Raw genomic sequence first — 23,638 nt, 5'->3', positions numbered from 1 at the left:
TATTAACTGGCTTTAACCTTGGAGGTTGCTTTCTGAATGATTTTGTAGTTTATCCAACACCAGAATAACATGAAACAGCCGAAAGACAGTATAACATTCGAAATCACCCAGAGATGTGGCAGCTGTTGCGGGGGGTCGAAAAGACAATCGAGTACGTGTAGTAACGAGGCCAGAGTATACGAACTGATGATGACAAAACGCCAAAATAAGTTGTGAGGGAGCACCGGTGTTGCTAGTTCCCTCGCAAGAACAGGAATTTTGGCCATTCTTAAATACATTCTGATCCAACTCAAATTGCCCATGAGCCAGTTGCTCAAGATCCCTAAGACAAAATATTGAAGAGACAATTGATCTCGCTTGAGAAGCGGCCACATGGAGAATAGAGCAATGTTGGCAATCCAACAAACCATAGATATGACATCGGGGTCAACTTCGTTGAGGAGAAGGGTGATTGGCATTAGTGGCAGAAGAATCGATTTTTCGTGGACCTGAAACGAAAAGAGATAGAAAGCCAACGAGCAGGACGCCAAACACCAGGTGAATAATGTCTTACTTGGCTTCAGAAAGATAGTGATGGAAGCGGGCGAGATTCCTGCCAATGTTATCAGAAGAGACAATCTCTTCAACTGATCTTGAGTGAAGATATTTTTGTATTTGACAATCACGTTTGTTGCGCACCAGAAATTGGCTACTTTATCTTCGAAAATGCCTCTGTCAAATGGAAACACACGGATCATTATCTGAATAATTTGGCCGAATCCACCTTGGTACACGAAGGGCAAGAACATCAGCACAAAGGTACCGATCACTGAGGCTCCTATGGAAACTAATCTGAGAAGGTTCATCTTGGAGAAGGGGAAAATGCAGACGCTGAGAAGATAGAAAAAGAAGATAGGAGCGTAGTAGAGCGCCATTTGCTTGAAACAAAGAGCCAACACAAAGAATACTGAGCATGAAGCGTAGTTATTTTCCAAGAGGTTGACAATTGCAAAAAGAGAAAGACCAAGCATCACGGAATTGTATTGAAAATGCCCATGGTCAATAATAATCAAGGATGGCTGGTAGAGAATGGCCGCTGCAATGATAGTTTGATCGATAGGAGAAGCCTTATTGTAATGTCTGCCCATCCATCTGGTGTACATTAGCACTGCCGGAATGTAAATGAACAATTCACTCAAAAGAGCTGTTATTCTCAGGTAAGACTTCAAGTCGTCCGTTTCGAGTCCTCTTGAGACATCAAGAGCGAACCACGAGCCATCTGTCCAGGAGCCAATTATTCCGAGAAGCCAAGAATGAAAGGCAGTTAAGGGAGGATAGTCCAGCCCCCAATATTGTAAATCATAGAAATACCACTCCGTAATTGGCAGATGTGTTGTTATTTCCATCCAATGGCGTTGAGCTTCGAAATCTCCAAACATGGGAGGTGTATTTTGTCCCGAGTAAGGCCCCAGACCTACTGCACATCGCACAATGATGGCGAAAACAATAATGATATAGCGCGCAACCCACTGGTTTGGAGCTCGTTGAAAGGGGATAAGAAAGTCGTACAGTGGCGAGCTTTTAAATAGAGATACAAACTTGGAACGTGACATTTGATCTGAACATTTTTTTTGGCAGAGCAAGAAATCTAGACACTAAACAATCGCTATGGAGTGAGGTACTACCATTGTGACTCTTTACAATATTCTTCTAGCTTCTCTCCCTTTTCACCAATGATTCGTTTAATAGCCTGTATAATCTGGCCGTGAACGTTGGTAGTAGCAGCTATGACCCCCTGACTATTCAGTGTTCTGCCATGGTTAAATTCTAGTGGTAAACCGTAAATATCAGTGACTTTTCCACCACTTTCATGAACCAACAGAGCACCTGCCGCATGGTCCCAGATCTTTTCACGGTACGCGGGGTCTTTAGGAAGTCTCAAGTAAATTTCGGCGTCACCTTTCGCCAGCGCGCAGTATTTCACTTGCGAGTCAAGGTTCACAGACTTGCTTTGTATATGCAAATCTTGCTTGATCAACGATTGCAAACGATGAGATGAGTGTCCTTTTTCAACACCCTCTAAAACTTTGGCCTGTTCGACCGGAAGAGAATTATTTACCTGAATTCTCATACTTCTGGTGAAGGGATACACTAGATCGGACTTCAGGTCCTGGAAATAAGATCCAGCGCCTCTGACTGCGGTAAAAAGTCCTCCAACGGGTGATGTTCTGTCGTTTAAGTCATGTGGAAGGTTTGGACAACCAATAACACCAACTTGGACAATGCCGTCCACCATTAACGCAAGACACACAGCATATTGATCTCCTCTCAAGAAGCCTTTAGTGCCGTCAATCGGGTCAAGAGCCCAAATACGACCGCTCGATCCACCCTTAGATTGTCCCTTGTCAATGATATCACATAATGTGCCGCTGTCCTCAATGACACCCAGAAAATCATTATTGCTAGAGTCCTGCTTTTGAACGTACTGCACCTGAGAAAGGATGTTCTCACCGAGGTTCTTCTCCTTGATCAATTGGGAGTCTTCTTCACCAACAACCTCGTCGCCCGGGAAATTCTTGAGGATCGAGTTGATGATTATTGCTTGAGCTCCAAAATCCCCGATAGTAACTGGAGAATGGTCTTCTTTACTGACACCTTTCAAATGTTCAACAGCAACCTTCTGTGTCAGAAGGGTGGCTCTCTGGACTGCCAGCTGAGCAATGTGTGTTTCTTTTAAGTATGCTGACATCTTCAATAAGCCCATTAACAATTTTTCAGTACTTACATACAAGGTTAGTCACGTGAAACTTTTGATCTCTAGTATAAATCTTTTAAAAACAGTGAAAGCACCCCCTTAGGCGTGGCCTTCTGATCTACAAGCAACATCCGCACAACTTGGCGAAGAATCCATTGTTGCTCTTTTTCGATTCCGTCTCCTGTTTTCCAGCTCCTGGTTGAGTCTTCACAGGCTCATTAATAGCCTGAGGCTGCTGTTGTATGTTTTGATACTGATACTGTTGTCCTTGTTGTTGAGCAAGAGGGGAGCCTTGATTTGCCGGGGAGAACCTGCCGCTCTTGTCTGGTAAGTTTGGCAGAGGTCTATCGCCAGAATGTGTATCGTGCGTTCTGTAAACTTGGCCAGGTACTGCTGACGAAGGTAAAGCCTGCGCACCAGCTGTACCGGAGCCAGTAGGCTGCTGTGTGTTTCGAGGTCTTCTTTGTTGGCTGTGGCGGTGTCTCTCTCCTGGAGGATTAGGGTGACCATAGCCATGCAGGTTTGGCTTCTTGTTAATCGTAGCATCCCACCCGCGACCGCCGTTCAAGTCCATCCAATCGTAGTGTCCATCAGCAACATCGCCAATATCGTCCAAAACAGACAGAAGGAGTCTTCTGTATCCCTCGTAGTCAGGTTCCGCATCAAACTGCAGGTTTCTAACATAGTCCAGATACTGAGCAAACTGACGTGGGAATCCGTGACACAGGTCCAAAACTGGAGTTGTTCTCTTTTTCTCGCCAATCTTTTCGTACTTCTGTTTATTAGTAGGGGCCTTGAGTCCCTGCCATGGTAGCTGCCCTCTGAGAAAGTAAAAGAACACATGTCCGAGAGCCTCCAAATCGTCTCTTCTGGATTGCTCTCTCCCCAGATGGGTGTTAACAGACATGTATCTAGCTGTTCCGCTCAGCGATTTTTTCTCTCTGTAAGGTATATGCTGCTTGGTTCTTGGATCCCTGTATTGCTTAGCCATACCGAAATCCACCAGGTGAACAGAATTTTCGTCTGGAAGACCATGTCTTCCAATTAGAAAATTGTCAGGTTTGATGTCTCTGTAAATAAGATCTCGCTCATGGACGCTTTGAATTAAGGTAATCATCTGGACAGCCACTTGAACAACTGTCTTGACTGAGAACTTGCGGCCACACCAATCGAAAAGGTCTTCCAAAGATGGACCGAGAAGATCAATAACCAAAATGTTGTGGAGTCCTTCTTGGCCAAAGTAGTATGCACTCGGGATACCCTTTACTCCATTCAAATGCTTATAAGTTCTGTACTCATCTCTAAGTTGCGGAGCTTCGGTTTTTCTAGGTTCAAATTTGATCGCAACTGGAATGCCGTTGATTAGATTCGTTCCCTCAAATATGACACCAAAAGATCCCTCTCCAATCTTCTTACCGATTTTATAGTGGAGCCCCACCACTTGAGAGCTCGAGCTAGATGAGTTTTGCTGCATTTGTTGTTGCTGTGCCATTGCGGAAGCCTGTGCCTGCATAGGAGGAGGAGCGCTGGCGGAGGAGTATTGTGCGGTTGTTGACGGATTTTGCTGATATCCGTTTGCGTTGTTCAGATTATTTGACGCTGCCAGTGCTGCTGCTGCTGCAGGAGAAGAGTGGTTTGGTCTTGTGGACATTTATCAAGCTGTAAAACTGATCCGCTGAAGAATGCAAGGAAATAAACGAGGAGTTTGTGCAAATTATAATTTGCTGTAAACCCTTTAACCAGATTTCTAAACAACAGAACCACTAGACGAGAACTGTTCTGGACAACAACTTTTGCTGCAAATGTTGTCAAGTAGGAGTGGATGATTATTCGCAGGTGCCAGTATGTCTTTAAAAAAACATAAATCGATGGACCTGTTGAGAAAAATGTTTTGATTTTTTGAAGTGAACGAATAAACACTTACGGCAACAAAAAAATCAATTAACGCAGTACGCAGGAAGCGAAAAATTAAAATCGCGATAGTGACGTCCGCTCTTGGTTTTGATTTCAGGATAAATCCTACGTACAAAAGTAGCCTCAGGAATCGCTAGTTATGAGTCAAGTAACGTATGCAAGTCTGAGTTGTTTGTGGCACAATACTCTCCTCATCCCGCAAAAGGTTTGTATATGCGCCAAAATTTTCCTTTTCTCACATGCTCCTTCCTTGTACCCACGAAAAGAAGAGGCACGAAAGCCATATTTTACCATTATAACACCTCTACACCGATAGAAATGATTGTGGTCTAGATCTACGCGTTGTGGCAAAATTTCGCTGCTCCGAATAGAATTTGTGGCGGGTATTATCCAAAAGAGGTAAAAAATAATGTCCGAAGTGGTGGCGGTGCAGTTTTTTTTTTTTTTTTACAACCGACCGTTATTTAACAGGAAAAAAGTAATCGTACTTTTTGTGACCAAACTCATCAAATCATCAAATTTGAATCTGTGGTTGGTTCGTTATCATTGTGGTGTACTTGAACACAAAGCGACGATGGTTTTGAAACGGTCCTTTTCGACACGGCTGCGGTCGAAGTTTGCCAAATTGAAGAAAAGTCCAGATGATCCCTCCAATCCTTCAAATGATCCCCTCGATCTTTGCCCCAGAGTGACAACGTTCGCCACCAAATTAAACAGTGACCAAAATTCGCCATCACGCATCCAAACAGTGTCCGATCCTCAACGTTCACCAGTGTCGAAGGACGTGGTATTGCTGCCGTACGACCCTGAGGATCAAAACTCGCTACCTTGCAGTACTGAACAACTTACTCCAATAATGCCCCGCTCAAGTTCCGAGTTGCTTTTATTCCCCCTTCAGTCATCACCTCTAAAGCCTTCGGGGCAAAGACCAGCCGATCAGAATATGGAAACTCTGAATTCCGCCAATACCGCTACGGTATCCATGTTATCTCCTACTATAGATTTATTCGATTCGGCTATCTCAAAAACCGAATCCAACTGCTCCCTACCTATAACAGAGCCTTCACCCTCTCCACATATAAACAATGATAAGTCCATCTTTGCAAAGGCAAACCAGATTGATCATTTTGACAAAACCCTCGACATGACTGAAAATGACAAACTGGCTGAACAAATGGCCCTAAATATCTTGGACAAGATCTCAGAGGAGCAGGTTGATGAACTTGCTTTGTTAAAGGATGAAGTGATTCGTCCGGTTCTTTCTCCATCAATTAGGTGAAAAGATGTTTGCGTCTGAGACGACTTTATGATTATTTTTCGCTTTTGTATATATGCACCCCTAAACTGCCTACGTATTATATTTTCTATCAGGCATTTTTCAAAAGTCGCTGAAGTATGGTAAGTAGGTTATGGACATTTGGTATCTAACAAAGATAGCCTCGTCATTCCACATTCACGGCTATCAATCATCTCGAAGATGAAAAGGATATCGAGGAGCACTCACGAGAGCTGCAGGTTGAGCTTGGGTTCAAATTATTCGAAGAGGCTCTAAGTGCTCAAAAACAAGGCAATTTTGACGAGGCCAATGCCAAGTACCAGGAGCTTTTTCGTATGGAAGTCTTGACAGCCAGAAATCCAACGAATAATCCCGCTATTGAAACGCTCAAATATCTCTGTCTCCGCAATCGTGGCGTTTTGAAGCTGACGCAGATCAAAAGAGGGCTCGATGGTGATAATCACTCAAACAAATATGAGCTTTTTAAGGATGCCCTTGATGACCTGATCTCAGCTTTGTCTCATGGAAAAGGCGATTTGAAACTTATAGAGCTCCTGATCCAAATTTTCGAACGTTTGAACACCAAGAAGCTGAGCCGATTTGCATACGAATACGATTTGCTAAAGTCCGAACACGCTGCCCAGACACAGCCGCATGCCGGAACTGCATTCACTGAAGAAGATGATATTCAGTACGATCTGAAGCGTCTTGACCAGTTGCTACCCAATCAACTCAGCCTTTTGCGCGGTTACAAGGATTTTCTCAAGGAATTGGGCGTTGAGTCCGCTTCCTCAAAGTTGCTAGTGGATATTGAAAACAGAACCACCCCCCGCAAAGAGGTTTCGATGGACGCATTTCCGTCTGCCGAACTATTCAAGACCTTCAATAAAGAGGAGCCAAATTGGCATTCTGTCATCTTGACCTGCTGCGATAGTTCGGTGGCATTAGATGAGCTTTTGAGGAAACTTAACGAGCTCTTGCCCAAAAAAGGACGATCAAAAATTTATGACAGCTACATTCTTACTGACCGTCCCATTGAGGGAGTCAATTTCGAGCTAGTGGAGACGGGAGACAATCCAGAAGAATCAGAGCCTAGAGCAGAGCAAGAAACAGAAGACAATGATGTCATAGTTGCTCCTGAGGATGAAGATTCAGGGTCACCCTCCAGGCTAAGTTTTCCTCCTGGTGAGGATTCCCAACACTACAAGGAGGACACTAAAGAATCACCGCCCAAAGTGGCAGCCCCTAATACTACTCCTACCGTTACGAAACGACAAACACGAGCTAATAGGGAAGCTGAAGCGAATGAACTCAGCAGTGAAGCTTTTGAGTCACAGTTCTTGTTCCTGGAACAGACTTTACCACAGTACTTGATGTACTGCGGTGTCATTGTGGATGGATCGGGCAAGTTGACAGAATTATTTCTTCCCAATTCTCAGTTACGAAGTGGGCACCAAGAGCATGACGACCTAGCTCATGTATTCAATCAGTGGAACAAAGAGGACACGGAAACACTTTTCGTAAAGCTTGAAGATGGACATAGCAATGAAGAGAGCAAAGAAGCTTCGGTGAAAGAAGTCCTTAGCTCGTTGAGTAAAGAAACACTAGAAGAAAGAAGGTCATTTCACGATTTAGACGATGGCGGGCTGAAAATGGTGATATCGTCTATCAGCGGGACTCGCTTGCAGTTCAATCAGATCCGATTATCAATACTAGATTATTTGTTCTCAGTCAGGGAGTCGGGGGGCACGCTGGTTACGGACGGATTCATGAGCGCAGATTCTTTGAAACAGCTGCGTCTGTTCACTGATGCCGTTAGTTTGTATGTTTATCGACAATTGAGCGACAATCTTTTGGAAAATGGACCGGTGGATATTAGAAGTCTGTCGTTCGGTGTTTCAGTTCTTGAAATCCTAGTGGATTACTTCATTTCCTTGAAAGTGGATCAAAAACTCAAGAAATTCGGAACTAAAGCGCTATATAACGAGATTGTCCAGACAGAACAGATCACATCACGCAGGATTGAGCGCTGGATTTCAATTTTGAGTGACCATTTTGAGGACATAAGTTTGAATACTTTATACTCACAGCTATGGCTCAGAACAAAATGGAGTCAAATGTGCTATTTGCAACAGCTTTCTACTTTTGACTCGGAGGTGCTTTCCACGATCTTGACCACCATGGCCAACATTTCAAAATCCGTACACGTTGACGTTCTGATGGTCAATTTTCCCAACATTCCACGATTGAATAGGGCAAATATAGAAGTCCAGCTCTCAAAAATGAAAATATTCAAGACCTTTACTGAGAGTGATGCTTCCAATGAGATTCTTGAGCGAATTTTAGTTGATGATGATGAACAAAAGTCTAGATATAATAAGGAAGAAAAAGAAATGGATGACTTTATCAACAGATCGCCCTTTGAGCTGAAGATGCGTTTATGGACTATGCTATTTAGATTTTACCGTGAAGCAGAGCTAACGGATAAATTTCTACGAGGCTTTGAACGAGTGTTACAGATAATGATGATGGAAATTGAGGGGGATAACTTTGCCGAAAAGACATTCTTCCAACGCAAGCAACTGTTGCTCAAAATACTCGGATTTTTCGATTTATTTGCCAAAGATCTTGTCAACATCGGAGTCCAGAAACGATGGGATTTACAGCTGTCCAACACAAAGAACACTCTTCTTATATTAGCGAAATTCTCAAAGCTTTCTTATATCTTTCTGCTCCATGAGGATAGTGCTGAAATTTCAAATACTCGGACTTCGATCAGAACAAAATCCAGAATTGCTTACAAGAAGCTAGCGGATATTGCTGTTGTCAGCTTTACGCTCCTTGGCCTTTACTATTCTAGCAGTTTGATAGACCGAAAACCAGAGTATCTCAATGACTTCTACGCCATTTTGCACGAACAACTCGGGCTTCGGCATATATGCAATGGATACAATAGCGCGTTTTTGGATTTCGTTGAGAAAAGGCTTGTGGATTTGGATTGGGAGCAATCTGATAACGATTTCTTCCAGACCTTGAAATGTCACTATGGGATCAATATATCAACCGATAGTTTTAGTACTTTTGATCACGGAGCCGAGCCAGGCACAATGGGAAAGGTCAATGCAATCACAGTGAACAAATATATGATGAAATACTGTTTTAAGCGCAGGCATCCAATTTTTAATGTTCCCAAGGCAGATATCAAGAGCGTTCTGGACATGATTTATGATGTCTTAGGAGATCCTGAGCCGGACAACTACTCTGTTTCAAATAATATGGAAGCTCTAACTGAGTATCTAGAGACCAGATCTTTAGATACGCGTCTCATGAGGCTGTCTTTTTATGGCTTGTTGTCGATTCCTCTCGAGGAACCATGGGCTGAAAATGAAACAAATACTTTAGCAGATGGAGTTTACTTCATGCAAGGTTTACTTGCCTTAACCTTGTTCAAAATCCGCAAAAGGACCATGCAAGGACGCTCGGCTGAGCTTGACTTCGTTATTAAAATGTTTGAATATGACATTGCATCTGGTTCATACAGATTTGAGTCCTGGCTTCTCTTGGCACAAGCCTATTCTTATTTAGTGGAAGATGATATCATATGGACTTCTGACAAACTCAACAACGTGGACAAGAAACGCAACACTGCCATATTGCAACGCAAGTCATTACTCTGCTACTTCATGTCAATCAGCTTGTTCACCAGACTGAGCACGGAAAGGCAAGAAGGACTCACTCCGGTTGCCACAATGCTATGGACTTCCCTGGGGAAAGAACTTTACAATGCAATGATGAGTCCTATGGAAAGGCTGGCGCTGGAGGTTGATTCTACTACTGAAGCAAACTGTGTTGAGACTTCAAGCACGTTGTCAAATATTTTTCACCTTCCACTCAATATTACCATGTACAGAGTCCTGGAGATCTGCTTTCATCACGCATGTCATTTGAACCCGAAAGATTGGTACACCCATTTTTATCTCGCCAAGTCACAATCTAAACTTAGAGGAAAGAATCGTTACAAAACTGTCTTCAAAAATCTGCTCACAGCGTGCGATCTTGCTCTGAAGGCAAGCGACCGTGATGATCATATTGTTGAGCCTCATTATTTCCTATGCTCTTTGACCTATAAGTCAGTAATGCGTGGGGACGTATCTCTTGAGGAAGGATTAGACATCTTGAAAAGTGATCCACTGTTCCAGGAGTGCTCATGTGAGTCATCAAATTTAGACCAGTTTGGCAAAATGATTATAGGTCTTCTCCAAAAGTGCATCATCTACGATAAGAAAAACTGGCAGCATAGGCCCAAGTATCGCATCGCCAAAATTTACATTGACCAGTATAAAGATCTAGAGGCCGCAAAGAATGAAATGCTTTCCATCATCAACCTCAAATCTACAGTGCGGAATCTCAGCAATATATGGAAACCGGAGAATGAGCGCCCTGGAAAGCATTTTGTTTACAACTATAATTACATTGTCTTTTTTGTTGAGCTTTTGGATCGCTCAAAAGACGTTCACTCTTTATTCCAGCTTATCAAGAAGCTGAGGAAATTGGGCTCAAGCATGGTTGACCAGATCAAAGTCTTTGATCTTGCAGTTGCGAAAACTTGCGCTATGATAAAAGAAATTGTGAAGGTTGAGCCGGGATTCTTGGACGATGTATTGTCAAAGCTTGTATTCTCTGATTTTGTGGCAAGAAGCAAGGAATTTGTCAAAATGATGAAAGAAAAAGAAAGCTTCACAGACGAAGAAAAGCTGATTCTGTACTTCTTGTTTGAAGTTGGAGAGTTCAGACGCATGGCCAATGGATTTGCTGCAACAGGTGTGATAGACGAGTGTTTCCATACGTTATTTCTGATGCTGTTCACTCGTTATGAGGATTGGGCTAACAAGGAGGTTGTTCCCGAATATGAAAAATCCTCTCAGGTTGAATTTGTGGGAGGTAAAGGCAAGTCTGGGCAGCCATCAACTCCAACTCGTGAAAAAGTCAAGGTTGCGAGAAGAGACATCACACCTTTTTGTATTCAGACAATCAGTGCTGTGAGTAAGCTACTCGACTCAATTAAGCGAGAACATGGCGAAGGAACTTTTCTTAAATATACAATAGACGAGAAGAAGAGTCCAGAAAGGAAAATTATTATGAGCGCCCCTGATGGTGATGGAGATGAAGAGACCCCCAAGACTCCCACAATAAGCTGCAAAGAATTGAAGTTAGAGCCAGCGATCGAATTCAGCATTAAGCGAGCATCAGATGATGAAGATTCGTCTCAGGAAGCCAAAAAGCGAAAACCCGACGAGGAGACTTCCACGAACAAGTTAGAGTTATAGATTGATTAGTTTTCAAACTCGGGATCAATTTTAGCAGCGCTTTCACTGATACCCCATTTTTCAGTAACAGTGTTGGCCTGGCTCTTGATCTGATTGATAGTGTCAGGCAAATTTGTGGTAATCTTACTTTTCAACTCCTTTTCAAGAAGCTGCTTGTCCTCGCTTTTCTGCCTTTTTGATAACAGTTCTGAGTCTTTTAGGCTGCAAAATTCTTTCATCGACAAGTTACCCCCGAGAAGATCCTGTGCAAACTCAGTGCTCTGATTTTTCAGAGCAATCAGGTCTTTTCGAAATCGTTCCTTATAGTTGTCCAGGTTATGTTTCCGTGATTCAAAGAGTAAACACTCGTACTCGGATGCTAATTGACCAGGTCGGACGGCAGATTCACTATCTCCTTGTATTTGCGACAGTGTCTTCTCTATTTTAGACCTGCATGCGGCCCGAGTCTATATGTTAGTTTCTGGACACGAACACCTACATTCTTCCAAACGTCATCAGCATTGTCTCCCAAATCTTTATGCGTCTGTCTGACTGGGCGTTTTGAGTTGAATTTTGTCTTCCTAAAAGTGTTTTTCATAGGAGACTTAATCTTGCAAGCTAAAGCTACATTTTTAGCTTTGCTTTATTTTGGATTCCTCCACGACCTTTAACGGCTATACTGGAGGTATCGATTGTTGGGTTGGCGTGGCGCCGAATGCTAAAGCTAAACCCAGATGGATTCATTTGACGTTCTGAAGAAGTATAATTGGAAGCTGTAAACTCTGCCGGCTTAGGTTTTCTCACTCTGTTGAGCATCGTATTTTCTTCGTTTTTGTCGATAATGTTTGTAGAGCCATTAGGAGACAGGAGGGGTCTGGCTGGCGCTGTCTGTGGAATCTGAATTGGTTGTGTTGACCTCAAGTTAATTAGACTTTCTTCCTGAGCTTGTATCTGTTTTCGGAGTTGTTTGTTCAGCATTTCGTATTCTTCTAGTTTACTTTGAAAGAGAGATAATTGACGTCTGACAATCTCATTCGAGTTCTCCCGCTTCTTAAGGCGCAGAACATTTATTTCGTGCTCTAGTTCCCTGATTTGACCTTGGTAGCTTTCATGTACATGAGCAATCTGCTGTTCATGATATTTGACTACCCTTTTCAATTCTTGCTGGAACTGTAAGCTGTCAGGAGAATCTGATGTTGGTTCTGTCAATGTGTCCGTTGAGCTCCACTTTGCGGAATCCAATTTCTCCTCCAAGCTGGTATTGACCTCTTTCAAATACATCGTTTCGTTTCTGAGCTTATTTAATGCTTCCTTTAAAGGACCGAGAGCTTTATCCTTGTCTATGACTTGCATCTCTAGTGCTTGATTCTGTTCTTGAAGATGACCAACTTGGCTTGCCAAAAGTTGGACTTCGGCCCGCAAACTCTCGTTATTTTTCAAAATCATTCCTTCATCGATTTTCTGATTCGGAGCGGCAGATGGCGTCATCCTTGCAATTGGACTAGAAACTTCAATTTTCAATTTAAGTTCTTTTGGATCTGGTTTCTGGCGTTCCATAGCTAGCGCGTGCCGTACATATTCAGAGAAACTGAGCTCATTGCTCAAAATCAACATTTCGCGTTGATAAAACTGCATTGGCTCAGGAACCTCCTCTTTTTCTTCGCTCTTGGCGAAAACATGTTTGTAATCATCAAGCAGATGTTCAAGATCGATCGCTGGAGCCTTTCCAAAATCTGAAACGTAGGACTTCATCAGCTTAACAGTCTCCTCTTCTTCGACTTCCTGCCCTTCCAGTAGAGCAGGATGCAACCGCATCTTGCACAAAATGCTTTTAGATTTGGTAGCAAGCTGACTTTTCACGGTGGCTATCAACTGCTGTGGGGAAACAGCATACAGAAGCCCTCCAAGCCGCATATACTCCACATCCTCATCTGCAAGCCTTACAAATATCTCGCTCAGCCTGCCAAACTGTTCCCTGAAAGACCTTACCACCATCGGTGCCAAGACACAAAGCGCATTAATGGCACACCCTTGCACCGAAGAGTCGCATCTCTCCAGCACGTCTATCAAACGCTCGAATAAGGGGAGACTTTCAAATTGGGCATCAAGGGGACGTTCCATAATACTCTGAAAGAGCGCAAGTGTTTGGAGTTCCTCTGTGACTAGACTGTCTGCTAAAATGGAGAATAACCCTAGGGCATCTACTTTGATGTAAGATGATAAGATCCTTCGTATGTTCAGTCTGCGGAACCTGTACTTCTCGTTGTCTTCAAATGGTAGCTCTGGTGGTACGTCAAATGTTTGTAAATACTTTTGAACAAGAGATCGGGCCAGGTCGCGATCCATAGCACATTCTACAAATTTTGTAGCGAGCTTAGTTAGGCGAAGATTCGAGCCAGCTGAGTCTATCGACATCTCAGCGTACCATGTGGTCCAGACATTCAAGTTCTTGACGTAATCTTTGAGAACGATCAAAGCTTCTAAGAATGAGACCTCTCGATCAACTGAATTTACCATCTTGTTATACAAGACGGTCAACTCGTCTCCTATCTTTGCATTTGTGGAATCCAGTTCTGCTCGAAGATGTTCCGCACATGTGCTGATCTCATCTTGATTAATCGGATCCTTTTGAATGGCCTCCTCAAGCGCTCTAAGAAGACCTCTGTGCATGGCCCGTGTTGGCTAGGTGATAGAAATTATTTTTACAACTGGCTGTGCACGCTCGCTGGCTTCTCAATGTCGTTCCTAGATGTGATCAAAGGAATGGATGTCGTGCCTTATCCTCATGAGGAAGACTACGACATCTTTCAGAAGTCCGTCTACGTGTTATATTCTCACGATCGCCGCTTTCAGCTAGGATATCTGCTTCCTCTCGTTGTCACAGAACTAGATCGTTCAGGCCTTGTATTTGTGGACAAAGACAGCCGGAGCGTCCAGCTTGCTCCAGAACTGTCCACTGTGGAGCTCAGATCCGACAAACTGAACCAAATGGCCACGGAATGGAAAAACGCCGGATTGTTTTCCACCCTCGACGGCTGGAGAAACGAGTTGTACACCATATACTCCCCCGAGAAGGAGCCTTATATGTACCTGGAGCGCGCCCTATGTCCTCTTCTCGGTGTGGTGATGTACGGCGTTCACATAAATGGCTACGTACGCACCAAGGAAGGCTTGAAGCTCTGGATTCCCAGAAGATCAGCCACGAAACAAACGTTCCCAGGAATGCTTGACAACACCGTAGCCGGTGGACTAGGCTACCCTCATGGACTAATGGAGACGTGCATCAAAGAGTGCTATGAAGAGGCAGGATTGACGGAGGACATCGTAAAGCAGAATCTGCGCAACGTTGGCGTGATGTCATTCTTCTACCAGTCCAAAAAGGGTGATTATACTACAGAGGCTGGCTTGCTCCAGCCCGAGGTAGAATATCTCTACGACCTAGAAATGAGTGGCAAGACACTGCCAAGTCCTGTGGATGGTGAAGCTGAGGATTTCCAGTTGCTGGGTATTCCACAAATATGTGATCTTGTTAAATCTGGACAATTTACGCCAACGTGTTCTGGTGTTATTATAGACTTCCTGATGAGACATGGGTATCTTGTGCCGGAAAATGAGCCCCATTATATTGAGCTTGCTGCTAGACTGCATAGGACTTTGCCTTTTCCTCTCCGCTAGCTTATTTAGCGAAATGCAACTTGATGTCGAAGAATTGTCTCTGCAAAACTTCTGGAACAGAGAGAGACACATTTCCGTAAGTAAGAGGAGCTAGGAAAACGAACATCCTCACCAAGCAAGCCGTGAGTAGCACAAGTACCGAAATGTATGGAATCCAGTATATGGCGCCAGCCTTGGTTGTGTCCTTAGGATCTTTATATTCCTCTGTTCTGTTTTCAGTGAACAAAAATTCCAGCAGGGCAGCCGAAAACATAGCTGCCAGCAAGTGTGCAGGAAGGTAGTGGTGAAGAAAACGCTGTCTACTCATGAGAAAGAATGGGAAGTAGTGAGTGGCCCAGCCACAAAAGAAGAAGCCAATGCTTTTGTACAATCTAGCTCTGGATTTGTTGTTCAGAACGTAGATTTCTCTTCTTCTCGTGACCTGATCGGCCAACAGGATTCCCAAGTAGTTCACTAGAAGAGCCACTTCGAGCCACCATCCAAATATGTTTCCTATGAAATAGATTTGTTCCCTGGTTTCCGCCTTGGTCCAAAAGGACACGCCAGATAACGAAAGAGGCCAGGACTCAGGCAGCGAAGCAAACGGATGCGAGGATGTCAACTTGTTGTTCTGCTCAAACATCGTCATCTGCAGCTCGTACCACTTGGTCAAGAATGGCAACCGCTTGACTTCCTTGGGAACGTATTCCGCACGCTTACCAGAGAGGCCAATGATAGAGTCGATGGTCCAGTAGTTGTCAGCGTCGCCAACTTTCTTGTTACCGTTGACTTCTTGCTGATTGAAACCCCATTCTGGTAGGAGCTCATCGTCGTGGGTCCACATGGTCACAATGGTGGGAACATGGAAGAGTTTGACAACCGAAGCCTTAGTCTTGAGGACATCGCTTTTTCTTTTGTCGAATGGATCAAGTCTGAACAACGTATCATTAAATCTAGTGGTTTCTCCTTCTTCAACGTTGATCACGGTGAACTCCTCGTTGGTGGGATACAACGGTGAAGCAACGTCGTGAGTGAGCAGGTATCCGTCAGTGGCAACATGCTTCAGTCTGATTGTGTCACCTTGCTTGACTGTCTGGCCCTGGTGCTGACCGTCTGGATGAGGAAAAGCAGGAAGAATCTGCCAGTAGTTGTTTTCGTCTTCAAAGTCTTTCACACAGGTGACTTGCTGACCTTGAGAAGAGATTCTTCCGTCGTCGTACCGTAGCGGATAATTGAAAGAATGAGAGTGGAGCAGGCATTCAGTATCTCGGTGTTTGATGGTGATGATGTCGTGATATTGAACCTCTTTGGCCTCTCGAGCAAGTGGAGAGTCTCCGAGAGTCTCCTGGAAGTCAGCTGACATGAAGGCGTCGCCGGGTCCAGACTTGGTGAGAATAGCAAAATGGATATAGAACCAGCCAAGGTAGATTATGAAAGGGAACACAATGAGCCCAATGGCTCTGTGAACAACATGCCTGGCAAATATTCTAATTGAAAGGCCTTTCTTAATGTCCAATAGTTCCCATAGGTCCCAAATGACAGCCACTCCAATACATGCAAAAGTGAAAACACCGACATATTTGGTGGAAATGACGCAGGAAAGAGAAAATCCGGTAAGGAAAAGCCATTTATACCAATTGCGCGAAAATGGCTGATTTCTCTGCTTGACAAACTTGACGTAGCAGTAGACTGATGCAGCAACGGAGACAATCAGTGTTGCGTCCAACAGGATCAATCTGGTCTCTGCGACATGGGCATTATCAAAAAGCACGAGGAGCGCAGCAAAAGTACACGTTGGAATCGAGTAACCACACTCCTTCATGGTGTTGAAGATCAGAGGCACTGTTAGTGCTCCTAGAATGGCAGAAAGTGCCCTCAGTGGGATATATGGGACGGAATTCGTGATGTAGCTGTCTCCGATATTGTCAAATTTAAACTTTCCATTGAAGCCAACAAGGTATCCCACGAACGCAATCAGAAGCTTGGCAAATGGCGGGTGCAGATCAAAAAAATAGGTCCGCTCTAGATAGTAAGATGCGAATTTTCCAAAGTGAACCTCGTCAAAGACCACTTCGTCAGGATACCAGATGAAGTAGAATCTTGTGGCCAGGGCCAGGAAAGTGAGCACGATGCTCGTCAATCGGTAGTATTTGTCCATGGCTGGATCAATTACTGAGTTCGTATCGATCAGCTTAGCTGTCTGATTGCGGACAGAGCTTTTAGCAGGCAACCTCTGTTTAGGAGCCATGATTCAGTTGACACGACACGTTCGAGGCTTTTTTTTCTCCTTGAAAAAGTAAATAGCTTTCTGTCACAAAAAGTTGCGGCTCTCAATAGTAAACTATTCCCGCTGCTTCAAAAACCCTCAATACAACATGCTAAGGCACTATCGATATTTGAAGGAGACAATGAGGTTGGTCTCCCGTAGACACGTGTCCGATTTCCATGCAATGCAAGAAGCTTTTTTGAATGACCTGGGTGCAACTTCGGCGAAAACTAAAACGTTCAAGAAGGCGGTGACCTCAGAAAAGCCTGCAGCCCCAGTTGATCCTGTAGTGAGCACCACCTCCTCAGGGTCGAGCACTGAATCCTCCGTTCCCTCGCAAGGACCAATTTCTCAATTCTTCGATTCTTCTTTGAACGATTATTCGCCTCAGCAAGTCGAAGGGTCGCACAACTGGTCGGAAACTTTCCACGGACTAGCTAATCAGGCATTTCCGAAGGAAGCACAGCAGATTCTGGCAGAACCAATACCGGACAACGATATTGAAATCACGCCCGATGGACTGCTGTACCTGCCGGAAATCAAGTATAGACGGATTCTTAACAGGGCTTTCGGTCCTGGAGCATGGGGTCTGGCACCTCGTTCGGAAACGCTTATATCTAAGTCTGGATTAGGTGGTTTACTAACTAGGGAGTACGGTCTTGTGATTTACGGTAGACTGGTGTCTATTGCCAGAGGCGAGCAGACATTTTTCAGCGATAAGGGCATTCCCACCGCCACTGAAGGATGTAAATCTAACGCGCTAATGAGATGTTGCAAAGACCTCGGAATTGCCTCTGAGCTGTGGGATCCAAGATTCATCAAGCAGTTCAAGAAAAAGAATTGCGAAGAGCTATTTGTGGAATACGTTCCCACCAAAAAGAAGAAAAAGATCTGGAAGCGCAAAGGTGAAGACGTTGAATATCCATTCAAGAAGTGATTCATCTACAGATTGTATATAGAAGTAACGATTCATTCCTCTACTGGTTCTTATTAAAAACCTATGACACTTACAAACCAGCCAAGGCTCTTCTTCTGTCTCTCTCTTCGGCAATGGACAATTTGATACCCTTACCCTTTGGCAAAGAAACGTATGGCTTACCGGCCTCAGCACCAATAACAAACACGTTCGAGAGTCTGGTGACGAAAGTGTTCTCCAAAGCGTCCTTGATGTGGACCAAGTCGAAACCTCCCTCGTGCTTCTCTCTGTTGGTGATAACACCAACTCTACCCAAGTTACGACCACCGGTCACCATAACCAACTTACCAGTATCAAATTTGAGGAAGTCGGTAATCTTTCCGGTTTCAAGATCGATCTTGACGGTGTCATTGACTTTGATGGCTGGGTCTGGGTATCTGATAGTTCTACCGTCGTGGGTAACAACGTATGGGATACCCTTCTTACCGAGCTGGACCTTCTTGACCTTGCCCAACTTGTAAGAGGCTTCTTCAGCAGTGATTCTGTGGACAGCAAATCTACCTTTCACGTCGTAGATGAGTCTGAAGTTCTCGTTGGTAGCCTCCAAAGTGATCACGTCCATGAAACCAGCCGGGAAGGTAGAGTCGGTTCTCACCTTGCCGTCAACCTTGACGTGTCTTTGCATCAAGATGGCCTTGACTTCTCTACCGTTCAGAGCATACTTTAATCTGTTTCTCAAAAAGACAATCAATGGCAGAGACTCTCTCAACTTGTGTGGACCAGGAGATGGTCTTGGAGCGTAAACACCCGACAACTTGTCGAGCATCCAGTGCTTTGGAGCTGCTAATCTCTTGAGATGCTTCTTTGGTCCTCTTCCCATGTTGTTTGGTCACTGAATAGAGTTCTCAATAGTGTAGAAAAATTTAATTTAGTCTTCCCAAACAGTCTGCTGCGTGAAAATTTTCAGAACCACTACTCCTCGCACGCGCGCCCGGCGCTCGTGCTGGGGCCACCAGGGAATTTTTAGCAGGGTCACAAATGCAGGTCACTTGCCCTGAAATAATGTCACGTGATTTGATTTACCACTTCTTACAGTTCACTGCCAATGTTTCAGAGAGTATTTCTTAAGCAGCTCCCCAACGTTGTACTCTTCCTCGCAATCGTTGTAAAAGGTGAGTTGCTGAATCAGCGAGTAGTAGAGCAGGTGGTCTCCATCGCAGGCTTTCTGAAGTGCCCACAAGACGTAGCGCTCAATAAAGTCGTAAAATACAACATCCACAGGTTTCTGCTGGTCCGTGTACTCATAGGATTGAATCACATTCGGCACAGCAAAATGTGGCAATGGACGGTGGATGGTGTCATCGCCATCATTGCCAAGATCATCAGTTGTCGTCTGCCCATAGCGGAGTTTGAGAGTCAACATCCTTGAGTTTATTTCGCGTTGGTACGGAGAAAGGAGCCCCTCCAAGTCAATAGTGCCATCGATCTCGTTCTCAAAAATGTAGGGCCCTTTGTTCAGAATTGCCTGGATGCGATGTGCTATTTTGGCAGGGACATTTTGAAGAACTTTCCATTTGTTTTTGAACGGTGAAACAATGAATTGCGAGTTCCTGTTAAAATCTCCCTTGTAGAGGTCGTATCTGATAGAGCCAGTATTGATTAGCACAATTCTTGAGTTGGACAGTGGAGGCGATATCGGATCCATGTTCTCGTGACAGATTTTTGGCTTCAGCTCTCGAAGGATGTCTGTCTCAAAAAAACGAAGCAGGCTATTCGAATCGTTTGAATAGTAATCTGCTCCCGTCATATAATAATTCTGGGGCACCACACCGAAAGACTCACCCAGATTCAAGATGTTGCTGTAATTCATCAGCTTCTCCGAAATCAGCAGGCCTTCCTCAGTATTGAACTCTTCAATGGTAGCCTTTTTCGTATGATGGAGGAATGACTGGAGATTGAAGTCAATATATTTTCTGTCAATTGCGATGTTATCACCTTTAATATTGCTCAGAGACATGAATCCCACGGTCTCGCAGTATCTTCCACTTTGCAAAGCGAAAGCTTTGTCATCTAGCAGGGTAAAGTCTCTAATATGCGAATGGCCGCCAAAGTACTGGATCGGAGTGTCGGGGAAGTATGTCCGCAAGACGCCATGCAATATGTATAGTTCCTGCCAGCTATGACTGACTGGAATGTGTCCGGCAACAAGAACTAGATCCACAGGTTTTTTGGTGTGTGTCTCAAGCAAGTCCAAGAACCAGTCCTCTTTGACAACTGTGTCAATAGGTGTGACTCTGACTTTCTCGTTGCCTCCCTTGAAATCAAACATAAAAGAGAGAGCAAAGATGTTGTATTTCTTGACCTCCGTGGTAAAGTACCTATATTTTCTGTTGCCAAAAACAACATATTCACCATCGTTGTTGAGATACTCGACATTTGTGCTGATAAAGCGATCTCCGTAGCGAGGTACAACAGTATTGTACTCCAGCTCACTCACTGCTGCGACGTATAATTCGTGGTTACCGACTGTCACAATATCATAATCTTGCTCCATAAAAACGTCTGAGGAGTACAAGCCGTTTGGGTTGGTCAGATCACTTAGTCCATTGCCATCATGGCGATCCCCGGTGTCAATAAGTAACAAATCAAAGTTGCGAGCATGACCAATGCCTCGAAGACGGGTAGTGAAACTTAAGAAATCGCCCCAGTCAGCCGAGTACTGTCTCTGATTGAGATGCCCCAGATACCACCCATGCGTGTCTGTGGTATGCAAGAAGTTGATGTCACCAAAAGATAGCTCTCTTAGAGTCTCATCAAAATGTGGCAGCCTAGACTTGGGTTGGGACCATATGGTGTAGAACAGGAACACGGTAGCTGCCGAAAGAATGTATATATGCATCTCTTTTTATCAAATTCCCATTAAAGAATTTATATCTATCTGCCCCCTTGCACCAGCTGGGGTAGATAATTATTTTGTCCCCTCATTTTACGATCTCATGTCGGAACGTCAGCAGTTCCCTGTGTACCCTAAGCCAGTGTGGCCCGCAGCAGAAAAGCCTGATTACCAGCCTGTTGATACAATCACGCATACGGCCAAAGTCACCCTCTGCACCGGCCTAATTCTGGGAGGAATGCACTTCAGAAGAATGCTTCAGCATAGAAAGGGGTCTGCCAGGCCAAGTCATGCCAGATACTTGGCTCTGTTCGAGCTTCAGAAACATCATTTCATTTCTGCACCATTGGCTGCTGGAACGTACGTGTTTGTTTCTGACTCGCTATATAACATCAACGAAGAAACGAGAGCTTCTGCCGAGGTTGCAGCTGTTTCGTCTGCCTTTTTTGTGGCATCAATGTTTAAATCAATGCCAATGAACGCAAGAGTTGGGATCAGTCTTGGATACGGACTGGCTACCGGATTATTTTTCTGGGCTGGAAAATGGGGTCTGGGCGAGGCTAGTTTACATGCAACCAGAAGTAGGGGCGAGGTCCATGACCAGGAATCCAATAGGTCTTTAGATTCCGAAACCGAAATGGGCAAGTATCGGAAACAAGGCTTCTGGGAGACGATGTACAGAAGACCTCTATCCCAAACTGTTGATGAGCTGGGTGAAGGAAGAGGAATTGTCAAATTCTGAGCTTGCCATTATTTATTCAAATACACAATTAAAAATTAACAGATGTTAACTACAAAAACCTATTCACCATTTTCGTATCGAATCGCAACACGCACCTTGCCATTACAATTGTAACGCTTGTTCAACTTCTTGATCTTTTTCTGGAGTCCAAGAATACGGCTGCGAACACTGTAACTGTACTTGACATCGTCGCTTGGCAGCAGCACCGAGACCTCATTTTTGATTTTAACCTCTGCCGTTTCGTCATCTGAAAGGTTGAGGTCGTTGACGCCATTTGTTGCATTTGCAACGTTGACCTCACTGTTTCTCACATCCGTCTTCACCTGGAAAACTAGAGAACCTGGACGAATGTTTCCTCCAGGATTGATTCCACAGATCACGTGCATCATCTTGCCGCAGAATTTGGTCCAGTACATCAATTTTTCTCCATTTTCAGGATCAGCATCCATGACCAATTTTTCCAGGCGAGAATAAAACTGCTCTTCGCTTGGAGGGATATCAGCTCCCCATCGCTCACAGCATGCAATTCCAATCAAGGCTCTTATTTTGTGTGAAAGTCCATGAGAACCGGCAATGATTCCTGTAGTGGCCACATGGAGAGCAGCAGTTGGCTGGAGCTCCTTTGGATACGAGCAATGAACAAATGCGATATTGCACAGAGCAGGAATTACACGGTCAGCGACCTCAGAGGGCACCACGTTGCCGCTAGGAAGACTCGTTTTTAGTAGCTCCCAATACTTGCCAGCAAGTAGTGGTGCATATGGTCGGGTAGCAGTCAATATAGGGTCCTCCAGTTTGATTTGATCTGGGATCATCGAGTAGAGAACACCTTCTCTGACTCCACCCTCACTGAAATGAACGGTTTTGATCTTTGGAAGGGACTCGAAAGCAGCAGAAACTAACAGCCCCACAGCTGGAAGCTGTTGCTCGCGTCTAGCAGAAACCTTGAAGAGCTTACCTGTAGAATCAAATTTCGGAACTTCTGCTTTCAAAAGCAGATAGTTGGCCATTTGGCGCACGTTTTCGTACGTGGTGGAATAGCCATTAATGATCGTCTGAATTGGATAGTTTGGATCGTTTGCAAGCAACAAGTGTCCGAGACCACGCAAGCCCCCTCCACAACAGAACAATCGAAAACCTCCGTTAGCTTCAGCCTCTTTGATGAGCTCATCCGGTAAGTTGATTTTTTCCAAGGCCACTTCATATGCTTTCTTGATTTCGTCGTAAACGTACATGTGGTCCTCATACTTTAATCTATTGGTCAAAGCTGCAGCACCATACGGAAGCGAGACGGGGTGCTCACTAATATTGATCTCACCGTTCTTCGCTTGAATCCAGCTAATCTGCGTAGATCCTCCTCCAAGATCCATTAGAAGTCCAGAAATGTCGTGGAATGAAGATGCCACTCCGTAAGCCCCAGTAGTTCCCTCTTCCTCTTTGCTAAGTAAGAATACCTTCCATCCTGTTGCCTGATAAATAATGTCTCTAAATTCCTGAGAGTTTGATGCCTCACGAGTTGCTTCTGTGGCAACGACCTTGACGCCGTTCTCGGGGACTCCGAAGTCCTCGCAAATCCATTTGAAGCGTCGCATTGCCCTAATGATTTCTGTGATTGCATCATCCGGAATCGGCTTTTTCAAGCTGGAGTTCGCTGAGTCAGGCAGCTGCACATCAAAAAGGGAAATTCCGAGTCTGTCCTTGAAAACACATGGCATTATTCTTGCGTGGTGGGGAGCTTTGGACGATATGGAGAACCGAATTCCATTAGATCCGATGTCAACAATGGCTGTGAGAGCTCGGCCAACCACCGAGGCTTCATTTTCGTCATCCAAAACGTGTGCCTGGTGTTCATCCAAATGGTGGTTATCACTGGCTTCTTGAAATAGAAGGTTCTCCTCCAAGGACATTAAATTGATAAAAATTTTGTGGAAAAAAAA

At 44.4% G+C, this 23,638-nt stretch overlaps 14 protein-coding genes across 14 annotated transcripts; 5 read left to right on the top strand and 9 right to left on the bottom strand.

Moving 5' to 3' along the window:
* Positions 1-2: 2 nt before the first annotated feature.
* KL911_000749 (uncharacterized protein) lies at positions 3-1,592 on the bottom strand (the record flags this gene model as incomplete). The annotated part of the gene is made up of 1 exon (XM_043201037.1): positions 3-1,592. One exon carries the CDS (start codon positions 1,590-1,592, stop codon positions 3-5), a length of 1,590 nt encoding a protein of 529 aa, XP_043056313.1.
* A 68-nt stretch (positions 1,593-1,660) lies between these two features.
* Positions 1,661-2,743, bottom strand: KL911_000748 (uncharacterized protein; the record flags this gene model as incomplete). The annotated part of the gene is made up of 1 exon (XM_043201036.1): positions 1,661-2,743. One exon carries the CDS (start codon positions 2,741-2,743, stop codon positions 1,661-1,663), a length of 1,083 nt encoding a protein of 360 aa, XP_043056312.1.
* A 109-nt stretch (positions 2,744-2,852) lies between these two features.
* On the bottom strand, positions 2,853-4,385 carry KL911_000747 (uncharacterized protein; the record flags this gene model as incomplete). Its single annotated transcript, XM_043201035.1, has 1 exon — positions 2,853-4,385. The coding sequence occupies one exon, from the start codon at positions 4,383-4,385 to the stop codon at positions 2,853-2,855; it is 1,533 nt and encodes a 510-aa protein (XP_043056311.1).
* An 837-nt stretch (positions 4,386-5,222) lies between these two features.
* On the top strand, positions 5,223-5,927 carry KL911_000746 (uncharacterized protein; the record flags this gene model as incomplete). The annotated part of the gene is made up of 1 exon (XM_043201034.1): positions 5,223-5,927. One exon carries the CDS (start codon positions 5,223-5,225, stop codon positions 5,925-5,927), a length of 705 nt encoding a protein of 234 aa, XP_043056310.1.
* Positions 5,928-6,259: 332 nt separating this feature from the next.
* Positions 6,260-11,251, top strand: KL911_000745 (uncharacterized protein; the record flags this gene model as incomplete). Its single annotated transcript, XM_043201033.1, has 1 exon — positions 6,260-11,251. One exon carries the CDS (start codon positions 6,260-6,262, stop codon positions 11,249-11,251), a length of 4,992 nt encoding a protein of 1,663 aa, XP_043056309.1.
* A 5-nt stretch (positions 11,252-11,256) lies between these two features.
* Positions 11,257-11,752, bottom strand: KL911_000744 (uncharacterized protein; the record flags this gene model as incomplete). Its single annotated transcript, XM_043201032.1, has 2 exons — positions 11,257-11,680; positions 11,742-11,752. 2 exons carry the CDS (start codon positions 11,750-11,752, stop codon positions 11,257-11,259), a joined length of 435 nt encoding a protein of 144 aa, XP_043056308.1.
* A 102-nt stretch (positions 11,753-11,854) lies between these two features.
* Positions 11,855-13,900, bottom strand: KL911_000743 (uncharacterized protein; the record flags this gene model as incomplete). Its single annotated transcript, XM_043201031.1, has 1 exon — positions 11,855-13,900. One exon carries the CDS (start codon positions 13,898-13,900, stop codon positions 11,855-11,857), a length of 2,046 nt encoding a protein of 681 aa, XP_043056307.1.
* A 66-nt stretch (positions 13,901-13,966) lies between these two features.
* KL911_000742 (uncharacterized protein) lies at positions 13,967-14,905 on the top strand (the record flags this gene model as incomplete). Its single annotated transcript, XM_043201030.1, has 1 exon — positions 13,967-14,905. One exon carries the CDS (start codon positions 13,967-13,969, stop codon positions 14,903-14,905), a length of 939 nt encoding a protein of 312 aa, XP_043056306.1.
* Position 14,906: 1 nt separating this feature from the next.
* KL911_000741 (uncharacterized protein) lies at positions 14,907-17,132 on the bottom strand (the record flags this gene model as incomplete). Its single annotated transcript, XM_043201029.1, has 1 exon — positions 14,907-17,132. The coding sequence occupies one exon, from the start codon at positions 17,130-17,132 to the stop codon at positions 14,907-14,909; it is 2,226 nt and encodes a 741-aa protein (XP_043056305.1).
* Positions 17,133-17,259: 127 nt separating this feature from the next.
* On the top strand, positions 17,260-18,087 carry KL911_000740 (uncharacterized protein; the record flags this gene model as incomplete). The annotated part of the gene is made up of 1 exon (XM_043201028.1): positions 17,260-18,087. One exon carries the CDS (start codon positions 17,260-17,262, stop codon positions 18,085-18,087), a length of 828 nt encoding a protein of 275 aa, XP_043056304.1.
* A 70-nt stretch (positions 18,088-18,157) lies between these two features.
* Positions 18,158-18,946, bottom strand: KL911_000739 (uncharacterized protein; the record flags this gene model as incomplete). The annotated part of the gene is made up of 1 exon (XM_043201026.1): positions 18,158-18,946. One exon carries the CDS (start codon positions 18,944-18,946, stop codon positions 18,158-18,160), a length of 789 nt encoding a protein of 262 aa, XP_043056303.1.
* A 216-nt stretch (positions 18,947-19,162) lies between these two features.
* On the bottom strand, positions 19,163-20,965 carry KL911_000738 (uncharacterized protein; the record flags this gene model as incomplete). The annotated part of the gene is made up of 1 exon (XM_043201025.1): positions 19,163-20,965. One exon carries the CDS (start codon positions 20,963-20,965, stop codon positions 19,163-19,165), a length of 1,803 nt encoding a protein of 600 aa, XP_043056302.1.
* A 97-nt stretch (positions 20,966-21,062) lies between these two features.
* On the top strand, positions 21,063-21,701 carry KL911_000737 (uncharacterized protein; the record flags this gene model as incomplete). Its single annotated transcript, XM_043201024.1, has 1 exon — positions 21,063-21,701. One exon carries the CDS (start codon positions 21,063-21,065, stop codon positions 21,699-21,701), a length of 639 nt encoding a protein of 212 aa, XP_043056301.1.
* Positions 21,702-21,760: 59 nt separating this feature from the next.
* Positions 21,761-23,608, bottom strand: KL911_000736 (uncharacterized protein; the record flags this gene model as incomplete). Its single annotated transcript, XM_043201023.1, has 1 exon — positions 21,761-23,608. The coding sequence occupies one exon, from the start codon at positions 23,606-23,608 to the stop codon at positions 21,761-21,763; it is 1,848 nt and encodes a 615-aa protein (XP_043056300.1).
* Between the last annotated feature and the right edge of the window lie 30 nt (positions 23,609-23,638).

This window comes from Ogataea haglerorum, assembly GCF_019207285.1.
Source record: "Ogataea haglerorum isolate 81-453-3 chromosome Unknown 81-453-3_NODE_2_length_903871_cov_94.662503, whole genome shotgun sequence".
Lineage (NCBI taxonomy): Eukaryota > Fungi > Ascomycota > Pichiomycetes > Pichiales > Pichiaceae > Ogataea > Ogataea haglerorum.
Note: the sequence above shows the minus strand (reverse complement) of the source record. Positions and strands in the feature narration are given on the sequence as shown.